Source organism: Melozone crissalis, unplaced genomic scaffold, assembly GCF_028551555.1.
Source record: "Melozone crissalis strain CALT ecotype California unplaced genomic scaffold, PUWL_Pcris_2 ptg000026l_1, whole genome shotgun sequence".
In the NCBI taxonomy this organism is placed as follows: domain Eukaryota; kingdom Metazoa; phylum Chordata; class Aves; order Passeriformes; family Passerellidae; genus Melozone; species Melozone crissalis.
The window spans coordinates 3182609-3204393 of record NW_026535804.1 but is presented as its reverse complement, the minus strand read 5'-3'; the positions used below and the strand labels follow the sequence as shown (position 1 = coordinate 3204393).

The 21785-nt window shown below is 42.2% G+C and overlaps 1 protein-coding gene across 1 annotated transcript in view; it reads left to right on the top strand.

Moving 5' to 3' along the window:
• Nucleotides 1-271: 271 nt before the first annotated feature.
• The window catches only part of ABCC3 (ATP binding cassette subfamily C member 3), a 47531-nt gene continuing 26017 nt past the window's right edge, over nucleotides 272-21785 (top strand). The window contains exons 1-7 of the mRNA XM_054278607.1: nucleotides 272-309; nucleotides 12764-12940; nucleotides 13804-13929; nucleotides 14830-14967; nucleotides 17255-17380; nucleotides 18196-18257; nucleotides 19412-19543. Of these exons, the coding sequence (XP_054134582.1) occupies nucleotides 280-309; nucleotides 12764-12940; nucleotides 13804-13929; nucleotides 14830-14967; nucleotides 17255-17380; nucleotides 18196-18257; nucleotides 19412-19543 (791 nt within the window). The 5' untranslated portion in view covers nucleotides 272-279. The remainder of the gene's footprint in view (nucleotides 310-12763; nucleotides 12941-13803; nucleotides 13930-14829; nucleotides 14968-17254; nucleotides 17381-18195; nucleotides 18258-19411; nucleotides 19544-21785) is intronic.

Genomic DNA, 21785 nt, shown 5'->3' with positions numbered 1-21785 from the left:
ACTGCAGCTCCTCATGGGAGGCAGGCCCTGATCAGACCCAGCCCCTCATGGGAGCCGGCCCCGCATCGGAGGCAGCCCCTCACCGCAGCCGGCCTCGCCGCCGCCCAGCGCAGACCTTGGCCCGTGCTCCGGCTCCTCCCGCCGCCCGCGGGGAGGGTGGGATGGGGCGCGCCGGCCCCACCGCCCCCGCCCCCGGCCCGCCCCACAGGGAAGGAGCCGCTCCTGCCTCCGCCCGGTGCCCGTGTGCGCCGGTAGCAGCTCCGCGCCCCTGCCGCGGCCATGGAGGCTTTCTGCGGGTCCCGCTTCTGGGTAAGCTTCTCCTCCCCTTCCCACCTCGCCGAGGGGCCGGGACAGCGCCGCGCCCGCTCCGCCCGGGGCTTCCCGTGCGTGCCCCGGGCCGAGCCGGGCCGGGCCGGGCAGCGCAGCCCGGTCCTGCCGCTGCCGAGGGGCTGCGCGGCGCCGTCCCGCGGTCGTGGGGCCGTCCCAGAGCCGGCGGTGCGGTGCCTCCGCTCGGGCAGGAGCAGCACAAGGGCCGCTCCGTTCTGTTCGTCCTTCAGCATCTGCACACCAGAGTCAAGACCTCATCACAAAGCATCCCACCGGGGATGCAGCTCTCCCCGCATAGTCCGCCTCTGGACCTCGCACTGATGAACCCGGGGCTCTTCCTTTCTGTTTTAGCGCGTATTCTGCTCTTCGGAGTCACTTCCATGACTGGCAAACTGCTCCCCGTTCAGTGCTTTGTTACTGTTAGAAGAGGGATGGGTTCGTGGCGCCCACGGTGGTCACCAGCCCCGGAGGATTATGGTGACTTCCCTCAGTACTTGGAGCCTTTAGCCCTTTGGAAAGGCTGATTGCAGCGGGTACTGGGTTTGTAAGCACAAAAGTTTGGAAATTGCTGCCGCGATCCGCTCTGATGATGATGAGTGTGTAAGTCCTGTTACCAGGTTTCCCCGAGGTACAGCATGGTGTTTGCCTCTCCCCTGTAGGAGAGGCAGACATTCAGACCATGAGAGGCCATGGGGATTTGAGCACTTATGCTGAATCTGGAACTGCCCCCCAGTGAATGAGTTTTTGTGTGTCCCTTTTTCTTGCACTACTTTAGCTCAAGGGAGATTTTTTTTTTCTAATGAGGAACTGGAATGAAAAGGAATTTCTGAAGTTGCATCACTGCTGGAAAGCTACTACAGGACAGCAAAAGCAGTTGGCTCTGAGAACTTTATGCTGAGTTCTATCCTCAGATAACTAATTACCTTTCAATATCTGTCCTAATATTACTGTTTAAAAGAGGAGTTTGGCTCCTAAGCCCCTTGGTTACATTTCTTTCTTTGTATTTCATTTCCAGGTGCTCTGCACTCTCTCTGCCATAACGGCTGGCAGATAAGCTTGCTCAAACAAGTATTTTTGTGTATTATTTCTACTATCAACACTTCTAGAACAGGAACAAGCACAAACAGCTTGACCCTGCTCACTGATCTATTGGCTGCCTCCAGAAGCAGGTCTTAGCTTCTCAAGGAAGGCTGGTAGAGCAACAGCTCTTGTAGCAGTTTATTGATATGTTAATGTAAATAGCCAGGGAGATTTCCTGGTTTGAAGTATGAAGTAAGTGTATCATTCTGTACTTGATGCTGTGGTGTTGCACTCCAGCACCGCCATGGTGCCCTCTGTGCTGCTCTCTGGGGTCTGTGCTCTCTGTGGACCTGTTTTCCTTTTTCTTCCACAGGTGCTTGGGGTAAGAACAACTTTCCATCTGTTTAATTGCTTTAAACAACTCAACAACTCTGAGAAATTTAACGCTGTGATTCCATGACCAGCGGGTTCAGGCAGTGCTTTCTGTTAGCAGGAGTGTACAAAGTGCACTGATTTTATAGGATACTTCAAGTGATGACCAGGTAGATGACAGTCACCTTGAAATTATTTGCTGTGCAAATACGTTGTTCTATAAGAAAATGAGGGAAAGGCTTCTATCTAAAATCTGCCCACAAAAGCTGGTGTTTCTGTGCACTGAACTAATGAATGGTGTCTAGCTTTGCAGTTCAAAACAAGAACTTGATCAAATGTGAACCAGTATTAATGTTCACTTTTGCATTAGCTGATGAACTTAGACTCTCTATTTTTTATCAAAGAAAATCAAGACATTTTTGGAAGCTGAATGCCATATTCATGTCAGTTTTAAAACTGTTTAGAGTGAAAGAAAACATGCTGCTCCAGTTTAAGCAGTTATTTCTTTTGGAGTTTAAATCAACTACAATACTTTTCTGTTAAAAGGGGATGAGAATAAAACCAAAATAGTTCAGAATTAGCTCATGAAAATGTTTAAATATATCAACTTAAACAGATTGTTGATTTATGTTGGATTTTTTTGGCTTGCTGGAAGTTTTAAGGTTTCAACTCCTCACCCTGATTCAGGGCGGGGAATTTTGCTGGAAATCTTGCTGATTGCATTTTTGTGGGTGGTTTTCGGGGTTTTTTTTTTAATATAATTTCCTGTTCTACCCATTTCAGAAATAAGAAATGAAGGGGAACGCTGTAGATCACATTAGAACTCTCTAAAAGCTTTTTGGCTTCCAGCTACTGCTTTACCTGTTGAACATGGAACCAGCAAATTGCTAATACAAATATAGGTTATTTATATATAAAAGAGGAACGACTGGAATATTATGTTTTTATAATGCATTATGAACACACTCTTCATCTGAACACTTGGAATCATAATGTCTCCTTCAGCTGTTAATATCTCCTAGGAGTGTTCCCATGCTAAATGCCTTTGGGGAGGAGATGAATGTGACAGCACATACCCACACAAGGCAGGCCTTAGGTGTGTTCTTCACCAGTGACCATAATTACGTCCTATTTATTGTGTCACATACTTGCTGTGTGATAGTAAGAGTGCCAAATAGGTGTGCCAATTGATGTGACCCACAATGCCCATTTTGAGAAGCAGATAGTGGTGAATTGGCACTTTTTTGTTGCTCATGTCCTCCACTGTAACGAGAGTGGCTTCTTTGAGTGGAGAGCAAAGTGATCTCCTGGGGAGTGTTTGCTACCGGTGTTTCAGCCTAGGGATTAAAGAGCACTTGGAAAAACTTGGAAAAAAGGGAATTCTGTTCCAGTGGAGAGAAATCTTGTCTTTCTTCAGCTCAGCCTTTCTGGGCTGCTGTGAGATTAAAACATTGGGTGCTTGGCACTGGTGTTGATGAATGTTGGGATGAGGGGCAGATAAATGCCTTGGTCTGCAGACAGGCAAGCAGCCTTTAACCAGCAGCTTGTATTTTGGGTGGGGTGTTCTATTTAACAGCATAAATGAGAGAACACGTGATAGAACATTTCAAAGGGAAGACCACAATTTCTCAGTTCCTTTTGGTGCTGCTCAGCTGACAGCTCAGTTCCCTTGCTCTCCCTGTGTCTTGGAATCCTGACAGATGTCTTGTTCTTGCCCAGCCCATGTGGAGTGCTGGCTCCTTCTTCATCAGAGGCTCTTGAGTAATCCAGCAGGAAATTGCAGCAACTCTCAAGAGTAAACAATACCTCAGTCTTGGCTTTGTGATAGTCCCATACAAAGCACCCCTTTAACCTTTAGGTTTGTGGGTATTCCTTCACCTTGAGTCATTCTGTCAAATTTTGGTAGATTTGGGCTAAAAGTCTTGCTGCTCTCTGAACCAGCAGAGCAGGAAAATGCATTTCCAAAGTGTGCCACAAGTTTCCCTTTTGCATAGCTTCCTCTTTTGCTGCATCATGTTTAATTTATTTGCCGTTGAAGATGACTCAGGATAGCTGTAGTAAGGCAGAAATATTTCTTTCAAGGAACATGTGCATACTTGTAGCATGTGTACTATTTAACCCCCTCCACAACTTATGTGGTTTGGCCCTAAATTAATTATACAACATTTAATTTTAACAATTCCATTATATTTTGAGCTCAATCAGTTCCAGCAGAGGATGAGCGAAGCAGAAGGTGATAGGAGATCACTGCCAAGAAAGGATCCTGCAGCTGAGCAGTATGATCCAGACTGGCTATTGTTTCTATTTTAGCTTCCCATTTCTGCCACCCTGTGCTGAACACAGAATGTTCCTTGTTTATAGATATTTAAACGTGATATAGATCTCTGTGTAATCTTCATTTACTGCGTCCAACTTCAGCTGAATCCCACTCCTATAAATCTCTTCACAAATAACTGCATGAGGTACCCGTGTTCTTTCTCATGTGAAGTGGGAGATCAAGCTAGTTGACTTTAATAGTTCCTTCAGATATCAAATCTGTAAAGTTTATGCTCTCTCAAAAGGCTAGCTAGGTTGGCAACATCCTGAACTTAAAATCAGTTAAGTACTCAAGCTCCAAGTCTCCAAAATTTTCAGATTTTTGACACGAGTTGAATAGAAGCCGCTGCTAATTGATTTGGGCCAGAGAATCTCAATGTCAGGAGCAGGATAAATATAAATATTTAGTATTGGATTTGGAATATTAACCAGTACCTGATACCGTTCATCTGTGTGTAAATGGCAAGACTGTATAGTCAAACAGCCTGGGTTTGACACTCTGGGAAAGACAAAGTAAGGATCTGAGAGCTGTGAGCAAAACTTGACTCCACTGAAAGTATCAAGTGAGACTCCTCAGCTTTCAACACAACTGTTCCTCCCTGGGCCATTTTAGCTTATGTGAAAGAGCTGGCGCTGTGATGTTTGGGACTTTGGAAATCTATACACTTTGCCTCCTGAAAAGAAATTATACTGGAACTAAATACGAGTTGCCTGAGGAGCCCCTTGAAATGTAGTTAAAATTTAATTGCTGTGCTTGGGAATATAAAGCATTTTGAGATGGACCTCACCTCCCTGGTAGGCAAATTGCTGTGTCATGGCAGAGATAATCCTTTACTTTCAATGTGTGCAAATTTGTAATGTATTAAAATAAGGAGACTATTAGTGTTTAAATTTAATTTTTTTAATTAAAAAAAAATCTTTTGAAAAACATATTAAATGAGGTCTTTGATTTTTCCCAGTAAGGTCTTGCTTGATTTGTCTCTTGATCCCCTGTTGATTGTGACGGGCCATTATCCACTTGCAAATTCCTTGGCTGGGCTTGTGGAGAGCAGGGTGGCCATGAGACAGAGATCTTCCTGGGAGTGTGCCCAGGCTTTTGTGCCCAGCCCTGATTCCATGCTGGGCCTGTGTGAGCTGGCATCTTGTCCCTGTGCTAATCTCTTGGTAGCACGAGAGGTGAAGTCAGTGCAATGAAATTGAGGTAATTTACAGTAATGTCACGTGCCAGTGTCATAAAGCCCTGAATTAGAACAGAATGAAGGAGATGGAGAAGAGAAACTGTTTCATAGGAGTTGTTTCAAAAGTCAAAAGTCAATTTCAGAAAGAATTTTTTTTTTTCTCTCTGAAACTGAGAATGCATTTGACATTTTTACAATTAAAAGAAAAATTCTCTCCTCTTCCCTCCAGTTAAATGATTTCTATTCTAGAATATCTTTCAACTGCTCTCAGAGCAGCACTGATGGCACTTTTTCTGTGACAATCCTTTTTATTAGTAGTATACATCAGCCCAACAGGATGGGCTAGCTTAAAATGGCATTACAGTGGGGCTGTGTGTCATTCATAGCTGTTTGTGCTTTTCCTATCTCTTCAGTTGAGCTACATTTATGATGATCCTTAAATTACTGAATTCCTCTAACTGAAAGGAGATGGCTGAAATCACAGATATTCCCTCCCAGTCGTTATCACACTGGTCTGCAACAGGACACCCCAGTTCTTTACTGGTGCTTGCACAAGGCCATAGGAAAAAGCATCAGTGATGCCAGTAGCAGGAAGTTTTCTCTCCAACAGTATATAGCTGTGGTCAGTTTTAAAAGACAGTTGGAAACTTTCTTATGTAGGAACAATCCTGTTTCATCTTCTCAATCCTGCTTTTGATTCTAGAGCATTTTTACCTGTATGATTGCACCACCGTGCCCTCCCCTCCACAAGTAAAAAATGTCCCTCTGTCCAAGCAAGAGGACTGAGTGTTACTGAAACACCTGAAATAGATGGACTTTACTTTTACTTTAGGTGTATGTTCTCTTAGATCCATATATATAGTGTGTTCTCCTTCACTATCTCCCTGAGGCTACAGGTGCTTTTCTGAAAAAAAAACCAACATTACTTGGCTCCCATGGCTGTGGGGAATATGAACCTGCCTTTTTTCATGCTGTCTTATTTTTGTACCTGACAGCAAAGAAGCTCTGAACTTCTAATCCTAAAACTCAAAAACTGAAATGAGAGTAAAAAAGGAAAGTACTGTCTAGTATTGCTGTCTAATCCTCAAGTACATGGTGTGGTTAGTAGCATTTGAATTATGAAACTTCAGCTTGAGCAAAAACCTGTGACAAGTTGCTCCACAATCATAAACTAACCCCTATAGGCCCTGGCCTTCTGCCAGGCCTATTTGATCTCTTAAAATAAGCCACTAAAGAGCCTTTTATTGCTAGAAAAGAAAGTTCAGCTTCCTGCCCAGTGTCCTTCACTTATGTAGAGAACTGGTGCAGTGTGCTTTGTAAAACAGAAGGATACCATTTCTGCTTGTTACCTGTGTGGTTTTTGCAGAGTTGTCAGTGCTTATGTCCCTCAACCCCACCTTCTTTCTGAGCAGTGCTGCTGCAGTGAAGAATGCTGTTACCTCCTGCCCTTACCAGGTGGGGGAAAGGTTGTTCTGTAATCATGACAAAAAGTTGAGTGGTGCAGCAGCCACTCGGGATTAATGAAACATCCAACTCCTTGTGTCAGGGTGACGCTGTTCCTTTGGAAATGTAAATGGGTGATGGTGCTCTGAAAAGCTCATTTGAAACTGGCACTCTTCTGGAGGCCTGCTAGCATTTATGCTCTACGATGACTATTAGAGTTGGTCCCAAAGAGTTTATTAACAAGGACCTAGCAGAGGAGATGGACAATAGGTAGAAGTGGGAGGTGAGACAGGGAGAGGCTGAGATGAAGCTTCTACTGTACCTAAGACTGAGCCCTGGTAGTTCTTAGTGTTGTAGTTCAGATCCACTCTCATTCCTGGGAGGAGGCAGTGTGGTAGAGCCAAGAGAAAGACATCCTTTGTATTCCTTTCCTTTCCTTTTGATTTTTTTTTCCTTTTATTTATTTTTTCCCCAGGCTGTGCAAGTGAAAGTCCGTGGCAGGGCATTGACCAGACCTAAGGGCAGAAGAAGGGCAGGAAGAGTCTGCTTTGCATTTTAATTCCCACTAACGATTTGTTCTACATTAGAAACCATTCCCGTGTTAATGTACTACCGGGAGGCATTGTTACTTTCGGTTATTCCCTTCCCTATCTTCCACACTGGATGTGTACCTTCCTGGCCAGCTTTCCAGTTTCATGGTTAATCTTCCATAAAATGCAAACTAGTGATGACTGACACGGAATCACTGGTAGGGTTTTTGTTAGCCTTGGGTAAGGTGTCAATGACTTCAGCCCGATGGCCTTCACCTTCCAGCAGATATAGCTCGGGTTTGTGTCTCCTGTGCTTTTCAGCGTTCTTGTGCAGCTGTAGAATTTAGAGAGAAGCCTGTATTAATGTATCCATTTAAGGGAGAGAACTGCTTGGCACTGCAAGGATGCTGTAAGTCATCCTTGTTTGGATGCTCTCTATTACTGTTTGAGGAACATTACTGCAGCATCAATGATGCTTCAAGATTTTAGCTTTTATATTTTTCAGATCCTGTACTGCATTACTATGTAACTCTGAACTCCGTATAGGGTGTGAATAAGCTCTCTTCACATTTTGATCAGACATCAGACAATCACATTTTGATCAGACAATCCTTCCAGGCCTGAGATCCAAGGACAACCTCTGGCTCAGCCCCTGAAAAGTATAAACAAAAGTGAATGGGGGGGGAAAAGGGGCAGGGGGACAGAGCAAACTGGGGTAATATGCCTTCATTACCTGAAGCTGTTACTGGAAGATTAACCCCTGATACACAGATAAACCAAACTTTTAATTGTCTGAAGGACTCGTGACCCTTGTCCATCTTGAGCGTGGCCTCTGCAAGGCTCCTGCACTGTCCAAGGTGTAGCTATTGAAGGCCTTTAATGAATACCTACTTTATTCTCTTAACTTTATCTAGCCTCTGTTCTAGGTAGCCACTCCATGGCATCATCAATAATTACTTTTACTGCTGGGTAAAGCCAGTGTGAGGCAGCTTTATTTTAAGCTTCTGTATTGGAGTAGGAGTTGATTTAGACTTAAGCTTAAGACCAGAACTCCAGCTGGTCTTTTTCAGCAGGCTTCTTTAACATCATCTGGGGATTTTGGGAAAGGGACAGATAGGAATTTCCCTGTCTCTGTTTTGTAGCTGAGTTCTAGGCTTTCTGTTTGTTCTTTAAATGCTGTAATGGATGATGTGCAGGAAGCCCAAGATATGTGGCACTGAAGTTTTGTTTCTTTTCAAGGCATTATCAGTTTCAACAATGGCTTTTTTAATAGCAATGTTCTTTTCCAGAGGGCAGAACGTAATAGAAAGTATGAAGTATTAGAGCAGATTTAGGGGTGCTCAGAGCCTCCCCTGTTGAATACCTTCCTGTGATTAAAGATCATGTATTTGAAACTAGTCATTTAAATGCAAGTCCTACTGCCCAGATTGCCCTTAATACAAGAATTGTGTTTATCTAAAGACAGACTGGAGTGAAGGATGTGATTGAAAGCTGTGGCAAGGGCCCCTGTCAATGATATCCTTATCCCTGTCAATGATCAGGAGAAAGCCCCACTACTTTGTAAGTTTTAAACTCTAAGAGACCCCTTTTCTCCTGTGAAGCTGAAGAACAAGCATCTCTCATCTTTTCCCATGGGTCTTCCCATTGTATTTTAGTACTAGAGGATTAAATAAATCATGTGCCCAGGGAGTTCAGTACAGTGGTCTGGTGATTTCTGCAGTACTGCATCTCACGGGCAGAGCCTCCAGCACCCAAGCATCCTGCATCCAAGGGAATGCTGCTGCGTTTGGCAGTCAGGAGAAGCCCCAGAGCACGGGGAGTCTGGATTAGCAATAGGTTGTTGTCCTCGGCGCTTGCTTGTGGGTCAGGGGGATGACAGCAGTCCTGACTGGGATGGGTATGCTGGCTCTTGTGGTTTCCCTGGAATGAGTTTTGTGGAGAAAACTGTGTTTCCCAACATTTGCTGTTGAGTACTTCCCCTGGTGAGGGGGAAGTGCCTGTGCTGGGTCAGCACAGCCCTGGTTCACAGAGGGTGTCACTGAAGGGCACAGCTGTGATGTGCAGGGAAAGGTGAGCAGCTCTCGGGAGAGCTCAGAGCCACGAGCCAAGGAATAGCGCAGCTCTCCAATGTCAGTGTGTTAGACCTCTTTCAGCGGCAAATCCAAGGAAAACTCTCACACCCAGACAGTCCAAGGTGAGTATTTCCACCCTCAACCAGAACAGGACATAAGGAACATTACAACTTGATCTGTTTCCCAGGACAGAGTTCAGAAAGACAAAGGCAGATTAAAGCAGGAGCCTTAAGGACAGGAGGCCAAGAACTGGTGTCTCCCTTCAGCCGTTGCTTCTTGTGTTTGTTCTCCAGGGTGGAGTTCAGTAACTTTACTGCTGCATTGAATATGTAACAAAGTTGGCTTGCTCAGGAGGGATTGTATTGAGCCTTTGTGTCATATTCTGACTCAAAATGAGTTGTTCAGGGTTGGAGTGGGTGTTGGAATACACACTGTCAGTGTGGTGATTTATAAAGCCATTAAATGGAACTTGCAATTCTATGAAGACAGATTCTGTTTGATAAAAAACACAACTTGAAGTCTCCTTGATTTAAAAGTAATAATAATAATAATTCATTGCGGAGTCCCTGTTACATGAAACATATATGGTTTAACCCCAGCCAGCAGCTGCTCACTAACCCCTTCCACTTTCCTACTGGGATGGGAGAAGACTTAGGAAAAAAGTAAATCCCATGGGTTGAGAAAAGAACAGTTTAATAATTAAAATAAAATATAATAATAATAACAAAACTGTAATGCAAAGAGAGACAACCAAAAAAAGAGAGAAACCGAACGATGTGTCAGCTACCAGGGAGACAATAAATAAAAGTATATTGAAAAAACTAAACCCTTAAGAACTCTATCCCAGGACACATAGAAACATTAGTCCACTCCAGTCTGGTCTCAGGGAGAGCAAGTTACTTGTCTAGAATTCAACTACTTAAGTGCTTTAGGCACTATGTCTTCTAATAGTGACCCCTCTCCTATTCAGGATGGGAGCAGTCTGCTCTCAGAGCAGAAGAAGATCCTTACAGAAACAGATCTTTTCCAGAAAAGATTATTTTTCTGATCCAGGATAGAATTGGAGCTGAAAAACATCACCAAGAAGCCAGTAGTCAGTGCTGTTATCTTGGCCACAGGTCCCTCCTTCAGCCCACATCCCTGTTCCCATGTGCTGTGCAGTAGTAGTTCTTAGGTTCTTGTTGGCCATCACGTGGATACTGCTTCCTGTAGTTTCACATAATTTTGGAAAGGTTCCACTTTTATTCTCAGGGATAGTTAGATTTTGAGATTTGTTTTTTGGTTTGGTTTGGTTTTTTTGCGGGTTTTTTTTTTTTTTGGTTGGTTTTTTGACAGAATTTTTGTTTTCTGGCCAGCCACATTTTTAGATTCAGAAGTGCAAACCCTTTGCCTTGTTTAAATAAGAGTAAATGAAAACCTTCCAATGGCTTGGCAGCCTTGCAGTCTGTGTCTTGGTTACAATAGGCAGCTTGTGTTCAGTTCAGAAGTTAATGGACATCTGGGGCAGTTTCTAAGTTGCTGTCAGACAGAGAGCTATTTGTGACATTTTGGTCCTATAGGAAAGGTTTAAATTAAAAAGCGGGGGGAGGGTTCTGTGAATATCTTTTTGGTTAAACAGAGTCTTTGTTTTATTCTGAGCTTCAGTTATTGCTATTCTTCATCTGCTTTCCTTTTCTAGGACTTTTTCCTGTAAGCAAAAGGAACATAGTTGCAAACATGCTCAAGACATTGTTAAACATGAAATTTAAAGAGGAAATTAGTATTTTGTTGAATAAATGAGAGTACATAAGCTCCTACTTGAGAACTAAAGAGCTCCAAGCTTCTACAGGGCCTCAGGCAGGGTAGCTGCTAGAGGAGCTTTTTGCATTAGAGATGCTGAAATGTTTTGATGATGAGCCAAAAGATGGGTGCTCTTTAAATGTTTTCATCTGTTCTGGTGCCAGAGACCTGTTTGCTGGAGGTAAACACAAAAATAGTTTGAATGTGGGGCTGGACTTCTGTTTTGTTTTGATCTTGTGTTTGAATTGCTGTGTAATTGGCCCTGTGTTGTTGATTTGTGGCTGAAGGTTGCCTGAGGTCTGGACAAACCTGTTGAGGAAATTTGGGCTGTTTTTATTCTGCTGACCCATGCTGGATGTCTGACTGCCTCCAAAAAAAGCCATTTCTTGGCTGAAGAAGCACCAGCTGTGCAAAAGGTGCAGTTCAGATGTGGAGCTGGTGGATTTGTGCCAGCCTTCACTGCCAGAGCTGAAGCACTGAATGACAAATGTGTCACAGTTCAGCCAAACTGTCCTGCGCCCAGCCAAGGCTTTGTAGTCTCATTACACTTAACAAGCTTGTTCATGTTGTAGGCACGTTCAGATCATCAACGAAATGGAATGATTCTCTGCAGATTGTGGCTCTTCAGTTTTCCCAAAATCAACCACTGCATTCAGCATTCAATCTCTTTTGTGTTGATAAAGAAAAGCAGGACTGGAAATACTTTGAGGAATTTATTTTCAGAGCAGTCTGTCACAAGGCATGAGAATTGGCTCCGTGTAACTGAAACACTTGGGAGAGGTCACACCCAAAAATGATTAAGTAAATTGTTGTAGTGCAGAGATAAGGTATATCTGAACCAGGGATATCTTAGTTTTATCATCTTGTTAATGACAGTACAACAAAGTAATTTTACTTTCCCTGCAAGTAGGTATTTATCTACCACGTGTAAGATGTCACATCAGGTGCCAAAATCCAAGTGGTGAATTTCCAGGAGGTTTGATTAAAACCAAATTCCCCTTCACCATACTGAAAGCTCTGTTTTAGTCTGAACTTGTGTAACAGTGTTTGCATGCAGTGCATTCAAATCTTTAGGTTCAAGTGCATATGTGGCTTGTGGTGTCCAGGATCACAGCTGCAAAGCATTACTTGAAATGTTTCCAAGAAAACCTGATTCCTACCTGCATGTTCAGTACATTCCTTTTGCCTTTGTTTAGAATAGGGAGGTAATTAAAGTTGGAAGCATATGAGTAAGAAGGACAAAGTGTTAATCAGAAATTGAGGGGATTTTCCCAGGACAGCATAGGATTGGTCTAAATCTGATCATTTTGTCCAGTCCTTGACAAGTCATTCTTGCTGTTCTCAGATGGAGAATTTTTCCTCAAGAGCTTTATTTAGCAGAGGCACTCCAGGCTAGGAATGCCTGAGGAACGTGGTGTTGTCAGCACCTGTGACCAAGCCTCAGCAAAGACAGAAGCAAAAGGAGATTGTCTACTACAAAATGTATGTCCAGCTCTGAAATACAGTAGGGCAGAAATCTTTCTCTTTTGCCTGCTTTATAGCTGTAAATACTTAGTCCTTGCACTGGAGGAGATTAACCAAAAATGCTTGGGGTAAGTATCTCGGGAAAGCTCTTGGGCCATGTGCTAGCTCCATCAGGATCTGAATACAACTTCATTCAAGCAGATATTCCAATTGGCAGCACTTCTGCCTCTCTGCTAAGAAATGTGTCTCATCCTTCTTCCAGGATTCCAACCTTACAATACACACGGATAACCCTGACCTAACACCATGTTTCCAGAACACCATCCTGGCTTGGATCCCCAGCATTTACCTGTGGAGTGCTTTACCTTTTTACCTTCTCTACCTGAAGCACAACAAGCGGGGGTACATCGTGCTGTCCGTGCTGAGCAGGTTCAAGACGGTGAGAGCTCTTTGCTGTGCCCCACACACCATGTACACTTCATTTTTATTAGTTCAGCATCCAAGGAAGTGCTGCAGTAGGGTTTAAACTAATTTCCCTCTGATTTATCATATTGAAGAGTTTGCTCATAGGAACAAACAGTTTGCATAAGATCTCTGAGGAAGGAAATCCATCCTAGGAGTCCACCTTTCTCAGTAGAGGGAAGAACTGATTGCTCTACCTTGAGCAGTCCCCCTTTGTGAGCCAAAACTGTGCTACTTCACCCTTAAGTAATGTTTAAACCACCGAAAGCTGCAGAGCAAAGATGTTAAGGTAGGTCTAGTGGGCATTGTTTCTCTTCGTGCAATTACTTTCACGAGAAGGGTTTTTTCAAGCCACTCTCCCCACAAAATAGCAATGTGATTTTGTCTGCACCTTGTGCTTAAAGTTTTTCTGGTGTTGGCAGCTCCTCAGTCTGTGAGTGGTTGGATCTAATAAAAGCAAGAAAGTTGCTTTCCATAGGCCATTAAATAACTCGGGTTATTGTTGGAGAAAAACACCAGGCTTCTGCTTCAGGGCATGTCTGCCTTTACTCTGGATGCTGCCTGTGTTTCCAGTCAAAACTAAATAGGGGGAGAAATCCAGGCAAATACAATAATCTTTCTGCTGGTTGTGATTGGAAATCCCTCAGAAAACAGTTGAGATGAGATCCTTGGATTGAGTGCAGTGGGACAGTTCATCAAATTGTAGCTGCTCAGTGCTCTGATTGTGTTTACACAGGTTTGTTTTGCTGGGAATCTGTGAATCAGAATGGGGGGGTTTAGCTCTCTGACCACTCCTGCAGAGGAGTTTACCAAATGTCATTTCTGTTTGCCTCCTCTCAGCTGTTTGGTGTCCTGCTGTGGTGTGTGAGCTGGGCAGATCTCTTCTACTCCTTCCATGAGCTCCTGCAAAACAGAACTCCTCCACCAGTCTATTTTGTAACTCCACTAGTTGTTGGCATCACTGTGGTTTGTAGCTGTTTCTGTTCACTATGACCAGTATGAATAACTTTTTCTTAGACAGATGAAGGATGAAGAGCCCCTTTGCCTTCATTGCCTTATCTGGACCTCTTTTAACTGCATTATTAGTATTTGTATCACTTAATCAAATTTTGCTTCTGAAAAGGCTGGAGTCACAAATCTCTCTCTCTCAAGTAGATTCAGCTTTGTAAATTAAAATATTTGTAATGGAGAGATTGTTCTGCCTTCCAGCCTGCTTCCACCTGTTTATCCGGGCTCATGATCCGGGACTGGAGAGAATTTGAGTAAGACTTTGCCTAAATAAAGAGATACCATAGAGCATGGTTTGTGCATTGTTTAGTATAGTATTGGACTTTGTAAAGCTGTGTCTGTTATCTGGTGGTTGTTCCTCCATTAAGCAAAACAAGTTGGCTTTGGCTAGGATGACAAACAGGCTTGTGGCTGTTGTATGAAAAATAAAGCAGTAAGATTTGCCCATTAAGTTTAATTCCCTTGGTTAATTTTTTTTAAAAAACATCATTTTCTAGACAAGTCAGGATGGTCTGTCTGGATTGGAAAAATTGCAGCTCTTACATTTGTTTAAAATGTTTGTAGCTAATATTTAATTGTTCCCAGCCCTATGCGCAAAGGTTTAAAAATTGAATTCTGAAGTTGAGGCTCTGAAAACACCAAAACAAATTATTTCAGTGCTATTTGCTCCTCTCCTTACATGATGGAGGTTTTGCCATTGACTTCTGTGAAGTCATGATGGAGCTCATTTCAGAGAGGTTCTGCTGTTCTGCTGTCCTCCCAGTCAATGGTGGCTCTAAGAACTGCCAACTGAGAGTGCAAAGAAGGGTAGCACTGGGGTGGGGTTGTGTTCATGTGTTCCTGTATTTACTTTTACAGCTTTTAGCCACACTGCTTATTCAGTATGAAAGGCTGAGAGGAATCCAGTCCTCTGGAGTGCTCATTATCTTCTGGTTTCTGTCTGTGCTTTGTGCCGTGGGGCCCTTACGGTCAAAGATCATGACTACAACAGCACAGGTAACAAGCTGTCCTTGTTAGCACTTGGAGAACAGGAAATGTAGCATCCACATCTATGTGAAAAGCATGAATCACCTGAGTTTGGAGGCAGATCTGAGCCCAGGTTTTGCCAGAGAGAGGGGGAGAGGAGTTTGGTTCTGTTGTTTTGACTCAGACTTGTGTAACTGGAAGGGAACTGGATGTCGCAGGCAAGGCAGATTTTGCTTAGCCCAGGGCTATGCTGGTAACCTGATAGACATAAGAGAGCAATACCAACATGTGGGATCTCAGCCTCTCAGGGCTGAGGGGCAGGGTGACCAAGACCACCCCTGGGGGGCTCGGGAGTCCTGGAATGCTGCCAGAAATGTCTGGTGGCTGGACTTTGATCCCACAGGGGAGATGACATCAGTATGAGGATAGGAGGATTTCACCAGGGTGAATGGTGAAGGGATAAGTTAATTGGAGTGTGAGATACAGGGTTTGAGATTTCTGTACAGGGGGGTCTAGAGAAGTAAGATGGAGGAATTGGGGCGTGCCCTTCTCCTTCTTCTTCTTCCTCTAAGCCTCCATCTTCTGTGGTGATGTTGGCACTTTGGGATTGGACCTTACTAAAAGTGTACTGGTTAATAAGGGTGAAAGGTATTGGAGAAAAATGGTAAATATTGTATACGTAACTCCGAGTATAAAGATAAGTGACCACCCCGGGGGCTCTTAGTGTGTGCCCATGGCTGACTGCTGAGCAGAACTCTGTCAGGCCAAGAGAAAATCTTTTAGATAAGCAATTAATAAACACCGAGACCGAGAAAAGATCTGAAGTCCCTTCTCGTTCTTTGGAGCGCGGGCTGCCCAAGGCCACCTCGGGCCTTCCCAGACCATCTAAACAGCCGAAAATCCGACACCAACACTGTGTATATGTGAACAGACTCCTGTCTTTTTTTGTCTCTTTCCCTTTTGCAGCCTTTTGCTTAAATGGAGATGGGTAGTAATCAGAGAGGACACATTTTAATATGTTAAGTTCCTTTTTTATTTAGGCAGCTTGGCCATATTAGACAGCTCCATGGGCTTCCTTGTGTCAGTGCCTGATGTGCTGAGGACAGCATTTTGACTCCACTGGGGCTGGAAACAGAGAGAAAGTTGTAGGGAAAGAAATCTGGGCTGTTAAGATTCCTGTTTGAAAACATAGCAGGTTCTCCCAAAGTAAGAAACTTGTTGAGTTTTTCACAGAAACATATTTCACTAAGCAGGGCAAGACAGGTTGCTCCAGTGATTAAATCATCAAAGCCTGGGAGAGAAAAAGAGTGCTTGGAAAAAATTAAGATGATCACTTCTCCTCAGTGAAATCAGTGTTGAATCTGTTTGGTAATTTCTTGTTTTTATTCTTGCTTCTTTGTAATATTAGCAACACTATCCTGTTAGCAAGGATTTTCTTGTAGCAGGCTGTTGTAAATATTCCATCAGAGATTGAATTAAACCTTCACTGAGAGCCTGGGTAGAACTTTGTCAGATAATAGCTGCAATCTGGTGAGACCCTTTCAAACACCACTTAGAGGCAGCTTTATTAAGTGAAAATATTGGACGATCAATGTTGAATCCATAATCATCTTGAAATTTTGGGTGCAGAGCCTTAGAACAAGTCTGGGTAACATTTCTCCTACTCTGACTGCCCAGAACCAAATATTCCTTCTTTTACACTTAGGTTTAAACATTTTAAGTGAGCAACGGGACTGTTCAGAACGGCATTAGGGCATGAAAGAGCTGTATAAAGGACATACCCTCACAGCAGGAAGGTTTAGGTAAACTGCAGACTCATGATTAAGAAAGGAAATCTCTCTAGAGCAGATGGAACTCTTATTATGCAATGCAGTGGTTTTTCTGCAGATTCTTCTGAAAGTATTTGGCACTCACTGCTTTGTCAGTAACAAGATATTAAAGTAAAAGGATGTTCTCTGATCTGGGTTGACAATTCCTATGCTTAAGACATGATCATGCGAGAACCCCCAGAGGTAATTTAAAAGGATATTATGTAGACCTGATTCCAGAGGGTGTCTGCATGCAGTGAAGATGTATAAGCACTTTGAACTTGACATGATTTAATGAAAAGCTTGGAGATAAGCATGTTCTTGGGCACTTGTCAGAGTACAAGCATACTTTTGTGAGATAATTCCTGCTGGGAGCTGCTTTGCAGTATTCAACTGTAAAGGAAGAAAGGAATTGCCAAAAGAAGCAGTGAAAAAGTGGGGAGAGAGAGAGTATGGGGAACTTGGAAGTGCAACAAAACAATCATTTACAGTGTTTCTTTTTCCTCTAGGGCCATGCAAATGAAAGGTTCAGGTTTACCACATTTTACATCTACTTTGCTTTGATAATCATTGAGTTGATACTTTCATGTTTTAAAGAGAAGCCTCCATTTTTTTCTCCTGTTAATATAGATGCTGTAAGTATTTTTTCACTTTTCTTTATTCGGATTTTACTGACTGTATGGTGTTCTGAGAATTCCACTGAGAGTACTTGTCATTGAAAGCAGCTTTGTTTTGTTGTAGAGATGGCAGTATTTAGTGACCCTCTTAAAATACACTGGGTGTGAAGAGTAGTATTGTGGTTTGGAGTATTTTTACATTATCTGTGTCATCAGAAATGGCTTGAAGCTGTGTAGTGAAAGCAGCTCTCCTGCTTGCTGCTTCACAGCAGTGTAAATTATATTTGTGAGCACTGAAGTGTAATAATAATTATTTCAAGAGCGTTTTTTGAGGATATGGTGCACTACTTGTTTAACATTCATCTCAAATTAGCAAAAGTCTATGAGGTTTGTCTTAATAAATGAGTTCTATATGTGTTGAGAACAGATATGGAAAAACATTAATATCAAAAGATATTAGTAGTGTCACAGGTTAAATTTCTTCTCCAATTCAAAAATAGTCCCTATAATTGGATTTATGTTTGAACCAAGCTGAGAGAGAAGTTGAGCTCATGTCCTAAAACGAACATCTCTGAAACTGTAGAATGACATTTCACTTTATAGGTGTGATTTAAAGGCAGTGTATGAAGCAATTTTTAGGTATAAAAGGAGTTCAGTGTGGGAAATGGGAAATGAAAGAAATCAATTTTATGTCTCATTAGGACATAGGTACGTACATGTAATATACCACACTATATGCCAAAAATTATCAAAATAGACTGTTGTCATGTTAAAGTAATGGTAAATGTCTTGCTTTATTTATTTTCATTTTTCCCCCCATAAATTCATTATAGAATCCATGTCCAGAGTTAAATTCAGGCTTCCTGTCACGATTGACATTTTGGTGGTTTACCAGGTGAGTTTTTTCTTCAAGCTGTTGGACAGCTGACAAACCCAAAACCTGCTTGTGATCTGTATTGCAGTGAGCAGTACAGAGATTTTCCTTCTGTGAGCAGTTGATGTTGGATGCTCTTTTATCCACAGTAGTGTCAGCACTTTGAGCATTTGCCTTTTTAGAAACACAGAGCCCAAACTTTGTCTCTGCAAGGTATGGCAGCAACAGTATCATGACAAATAGGATGTGCAGCCTGGCTGTTCTCACCACATGCAGGAATATAACCTAAACCAAGATGTAGGTCTCTGCTCCACAAGATAAATTGTGGCAGCCTTTCCCCCAGCTGAGGGTGCATTTTTTTTTTTCTGTTGAGGTTCATGGATGAATGCTTTTTTTGTAAGGACATTTCTGTGCAAAAGGGAAGGTTAACTGGGTTATGTATATAAATTATTGCTGCCAACTGAGGTCACAGTATCAAAGATGCAAATTTGAGATTGGGCCTGCTACTCCATGATAAAGAAGTGGAACAGCTGTCCAAGGTCGTGTTAAGACCCTATTTTTCCACAGGGGTTGAGATCTTCATTCTTCCACCCATGTAATTTTATTGTCCTGGTAACAGCCCTGTAAAGTTCTTTTTAGTGAGAGGATGAGAACTTTCTAAACTTCCAGAATGTTCAGCTTTCCCAGTGAGATTCTTGGCAAATAGGATGTTTGTATCCCTTGACAAAATTCCCTTTACAGTTGAGGAACTGCAGTTTTCAGAAAAATCTGATTTTCCTTTTACTCCAGTGAGCTCCACTTCTGCGTTTTGTTCACCTCTGACAGTTATTCCAGATCAACTTTATTGTTTTCACTTCTAAAGCTTCACTGTTTCCATTTAACAGCACAATTTCATCCAAATGCTTCTGTTAGTTGGGTTTTTTTCTGCAGTAATGTTTTTTGTCTGAAGTAGTGTTTTCAATAAAATACATGTAATTAGAAATACATCATGTCCTTTCCTTGAGTGCAAACATCAATAAAAGGAACAAAGGGTGATAATTATTCTCCAATCTCCCTTTCTGTGGAGTGTCTTCTTGCTTTTGTTACCTGAATAGTCCTAGAGTTACTGGCAATGCTTTAAAACTGAAAATTCTGTTTTCCAAACTTAATTGCACTGTTTTTCTCCATATGTGCAGCATGGCAATTCATGGGTACAAAAGGCCTCTGGAAGAGAAAGATTTGTGGTCGCTGAATGAAGATGACACTTCAAAAACTATCGTGCAACAGCTGAGTAAAGAGTGGGACAGAGAAAAAGCAGAGTGCAAACAGTAAGTAGGTGAAAAAGTCTGCAAAGTTGAGAGCTTGGTCTGAGTCCTTTCAACACTCATAAGTTGCTCATCCATGAAAATGAGCCAACTAAAAATGCACCCACCACTTCAGCCTTCCTATTCTTCAGTCGTTAATAGTTTAACTTTCTTTTTTTAATATGGCTAGGCAGAGGCAAACAGGAGCCCTGTGGGGCTTGTGTGCCACCAGCACACTTTTTAGGTGCCTAAAATCTCCATGGGCAGGTGATGCAACTTCCCATGTGGAGAAGGGCTGAAGATGTGTGAGAAGAAGCTGTTGAGTTGGTTAGGTTGTAGAAAATGAACAATTTTTCACCACTGAGCTGGTAGTTGTCTAACTGCATAATTGCATCCCTCCCAGGTGTGTTGGAGCACAGCTTCTGGACACATAAACCAAAGAGAATTTCTCATCATCTTCAGCATGACTTTTTTGGCGTGGCAGTATTTTTAGCCTTAAGGCTCTCAGCAGTGAGCAAGTCTTCGCTTCCCGGTAGTAAAGATAAGAAACTCAGAACATGTGAAAGGCAGGAGGGGAAGAAACATCCTACTTTATTGCTGAGACCCTGCTGCTGTTGCCTAGAAATCTAGCAGCAAAATTGTGCTAGTATCTGATGGAAATGGGATGAGGGTCAGAACTTGCACACAGTTATACCCCTGCTTGGAGTGATTTCCTTTTTATTGCATGTTCTGTCCTAATCCAATCTTTAAAAATTATCCATTGTGCAACTCTATTTTCTTCTCTCACTGTTTGGTGTCCAAAATGTTTCCAAGCAAATAGGTGTGATAATAGTGTGTTTCAAATGAAAAATGTCAATAAGGAGGGGGCCTGTGCTTCCATTTCCTTTCATTGTGGAGATTTCTTCTCCACGTGGAAGCTTTCTTCTGTTCTCTTTTGTGCATGTCCTTGCCAAATTGTAAAGACACTATTATTTGATAATATTAGGAGAGAATTGTCATTTTCTTGGCAAGGCTAAATATGATGTGGAGAGTTCCATTTTGCAGCTAAAATTTGAAATCTTTCCAGCAGTTCACCCGCAGCTGTCCACTAATGCTCAGTGTGGATGTGTTATAGTTCTACTTCAGGGGGTTTTTTCATTGTCTTAATGTCTCTATTTTTATGGTGTCGAATAATGTGCATGGTCTGGGTTCTGGTCTTTTTGCACAGACATAAATCTTATTCCCTCAGGCTGTTTTATGGTAAGAGCGCAGCCATCGTGCAGGAGTGCATGCAGTCCAGGAAAACTTTTACTAGGAAAACAGAGACTGTGCCTGGAGTTTTCTCATGGGGTTCATTGCATTTTGGAAACTATTCATATAAACTGGGGCCAATTGGCAGTGAATTTAGCTATAAATTATGAGTCATATTTAGCTCAGGTAAAACTTTGTGGCAACTGTATTAATGATTCTAAGATGGGAAAAGAGCAAAAACAAAGCAAATTACTGCGCTCCAAATTGCTGTGCTCTATGGAACTCTGAAGGCTCTACTTATTCTTCAGTTATAAGTAGATATTCTCTACTACTTCCTGTCAAATAACATTAGTGGTAGTTGCTTGAGAGACATTGTAAATACGTTTTTTTCCTTTCAACTCTCATTAAATCTGCTCTGAGCAAGCTTTTATGACATTAAAATGCTGTGTCAATTTGTACACGTTGAAAGTGTGATGAAAAGTATTTGTGGTGCACATAGTAGTAATTTATTTTTAAAAACGTAATCAGTTGCAGCTCTTACGTAGCTAACGCTTTAAACTTTTGTGGTAATGATTGTCACATTTCTGTTGTTCCCAAACCTTTTTTGTATCACTGCTGTCTTGTGAGTTACTGTTAAATAATTGCTAAGAATTCTTTTGTTTCTTGTGAGTTACAGGAGAAACCAGCATGGATTTAAAATGTTACTATAGATAATAAAGCACACAAAGAGTATTTTTTCTTTCTTTTGCTCTCTTTGATTATATGGCTGAAGTTTCTACTCACTCTACTGATAAGTGCAGTTTCTTCTGAGAAAGTTAGAGCTATGCTGGATGGCGAAGAGAGAGCTGGAATGCATTTTCCCTCATTTTTAGCTAGCTTCTGATTTTAGAGACTGTCTTTATGAAGACATATTGAAGATGCAGGGCCGTATCAGCACCAAAACATATGTGCGTTTTCCCATGAGATAAATCAGTACCTATTATCTGCCCTGCTATAAATAATGGCAACAAGACACATGCTCTTTGCTTTGATTAAA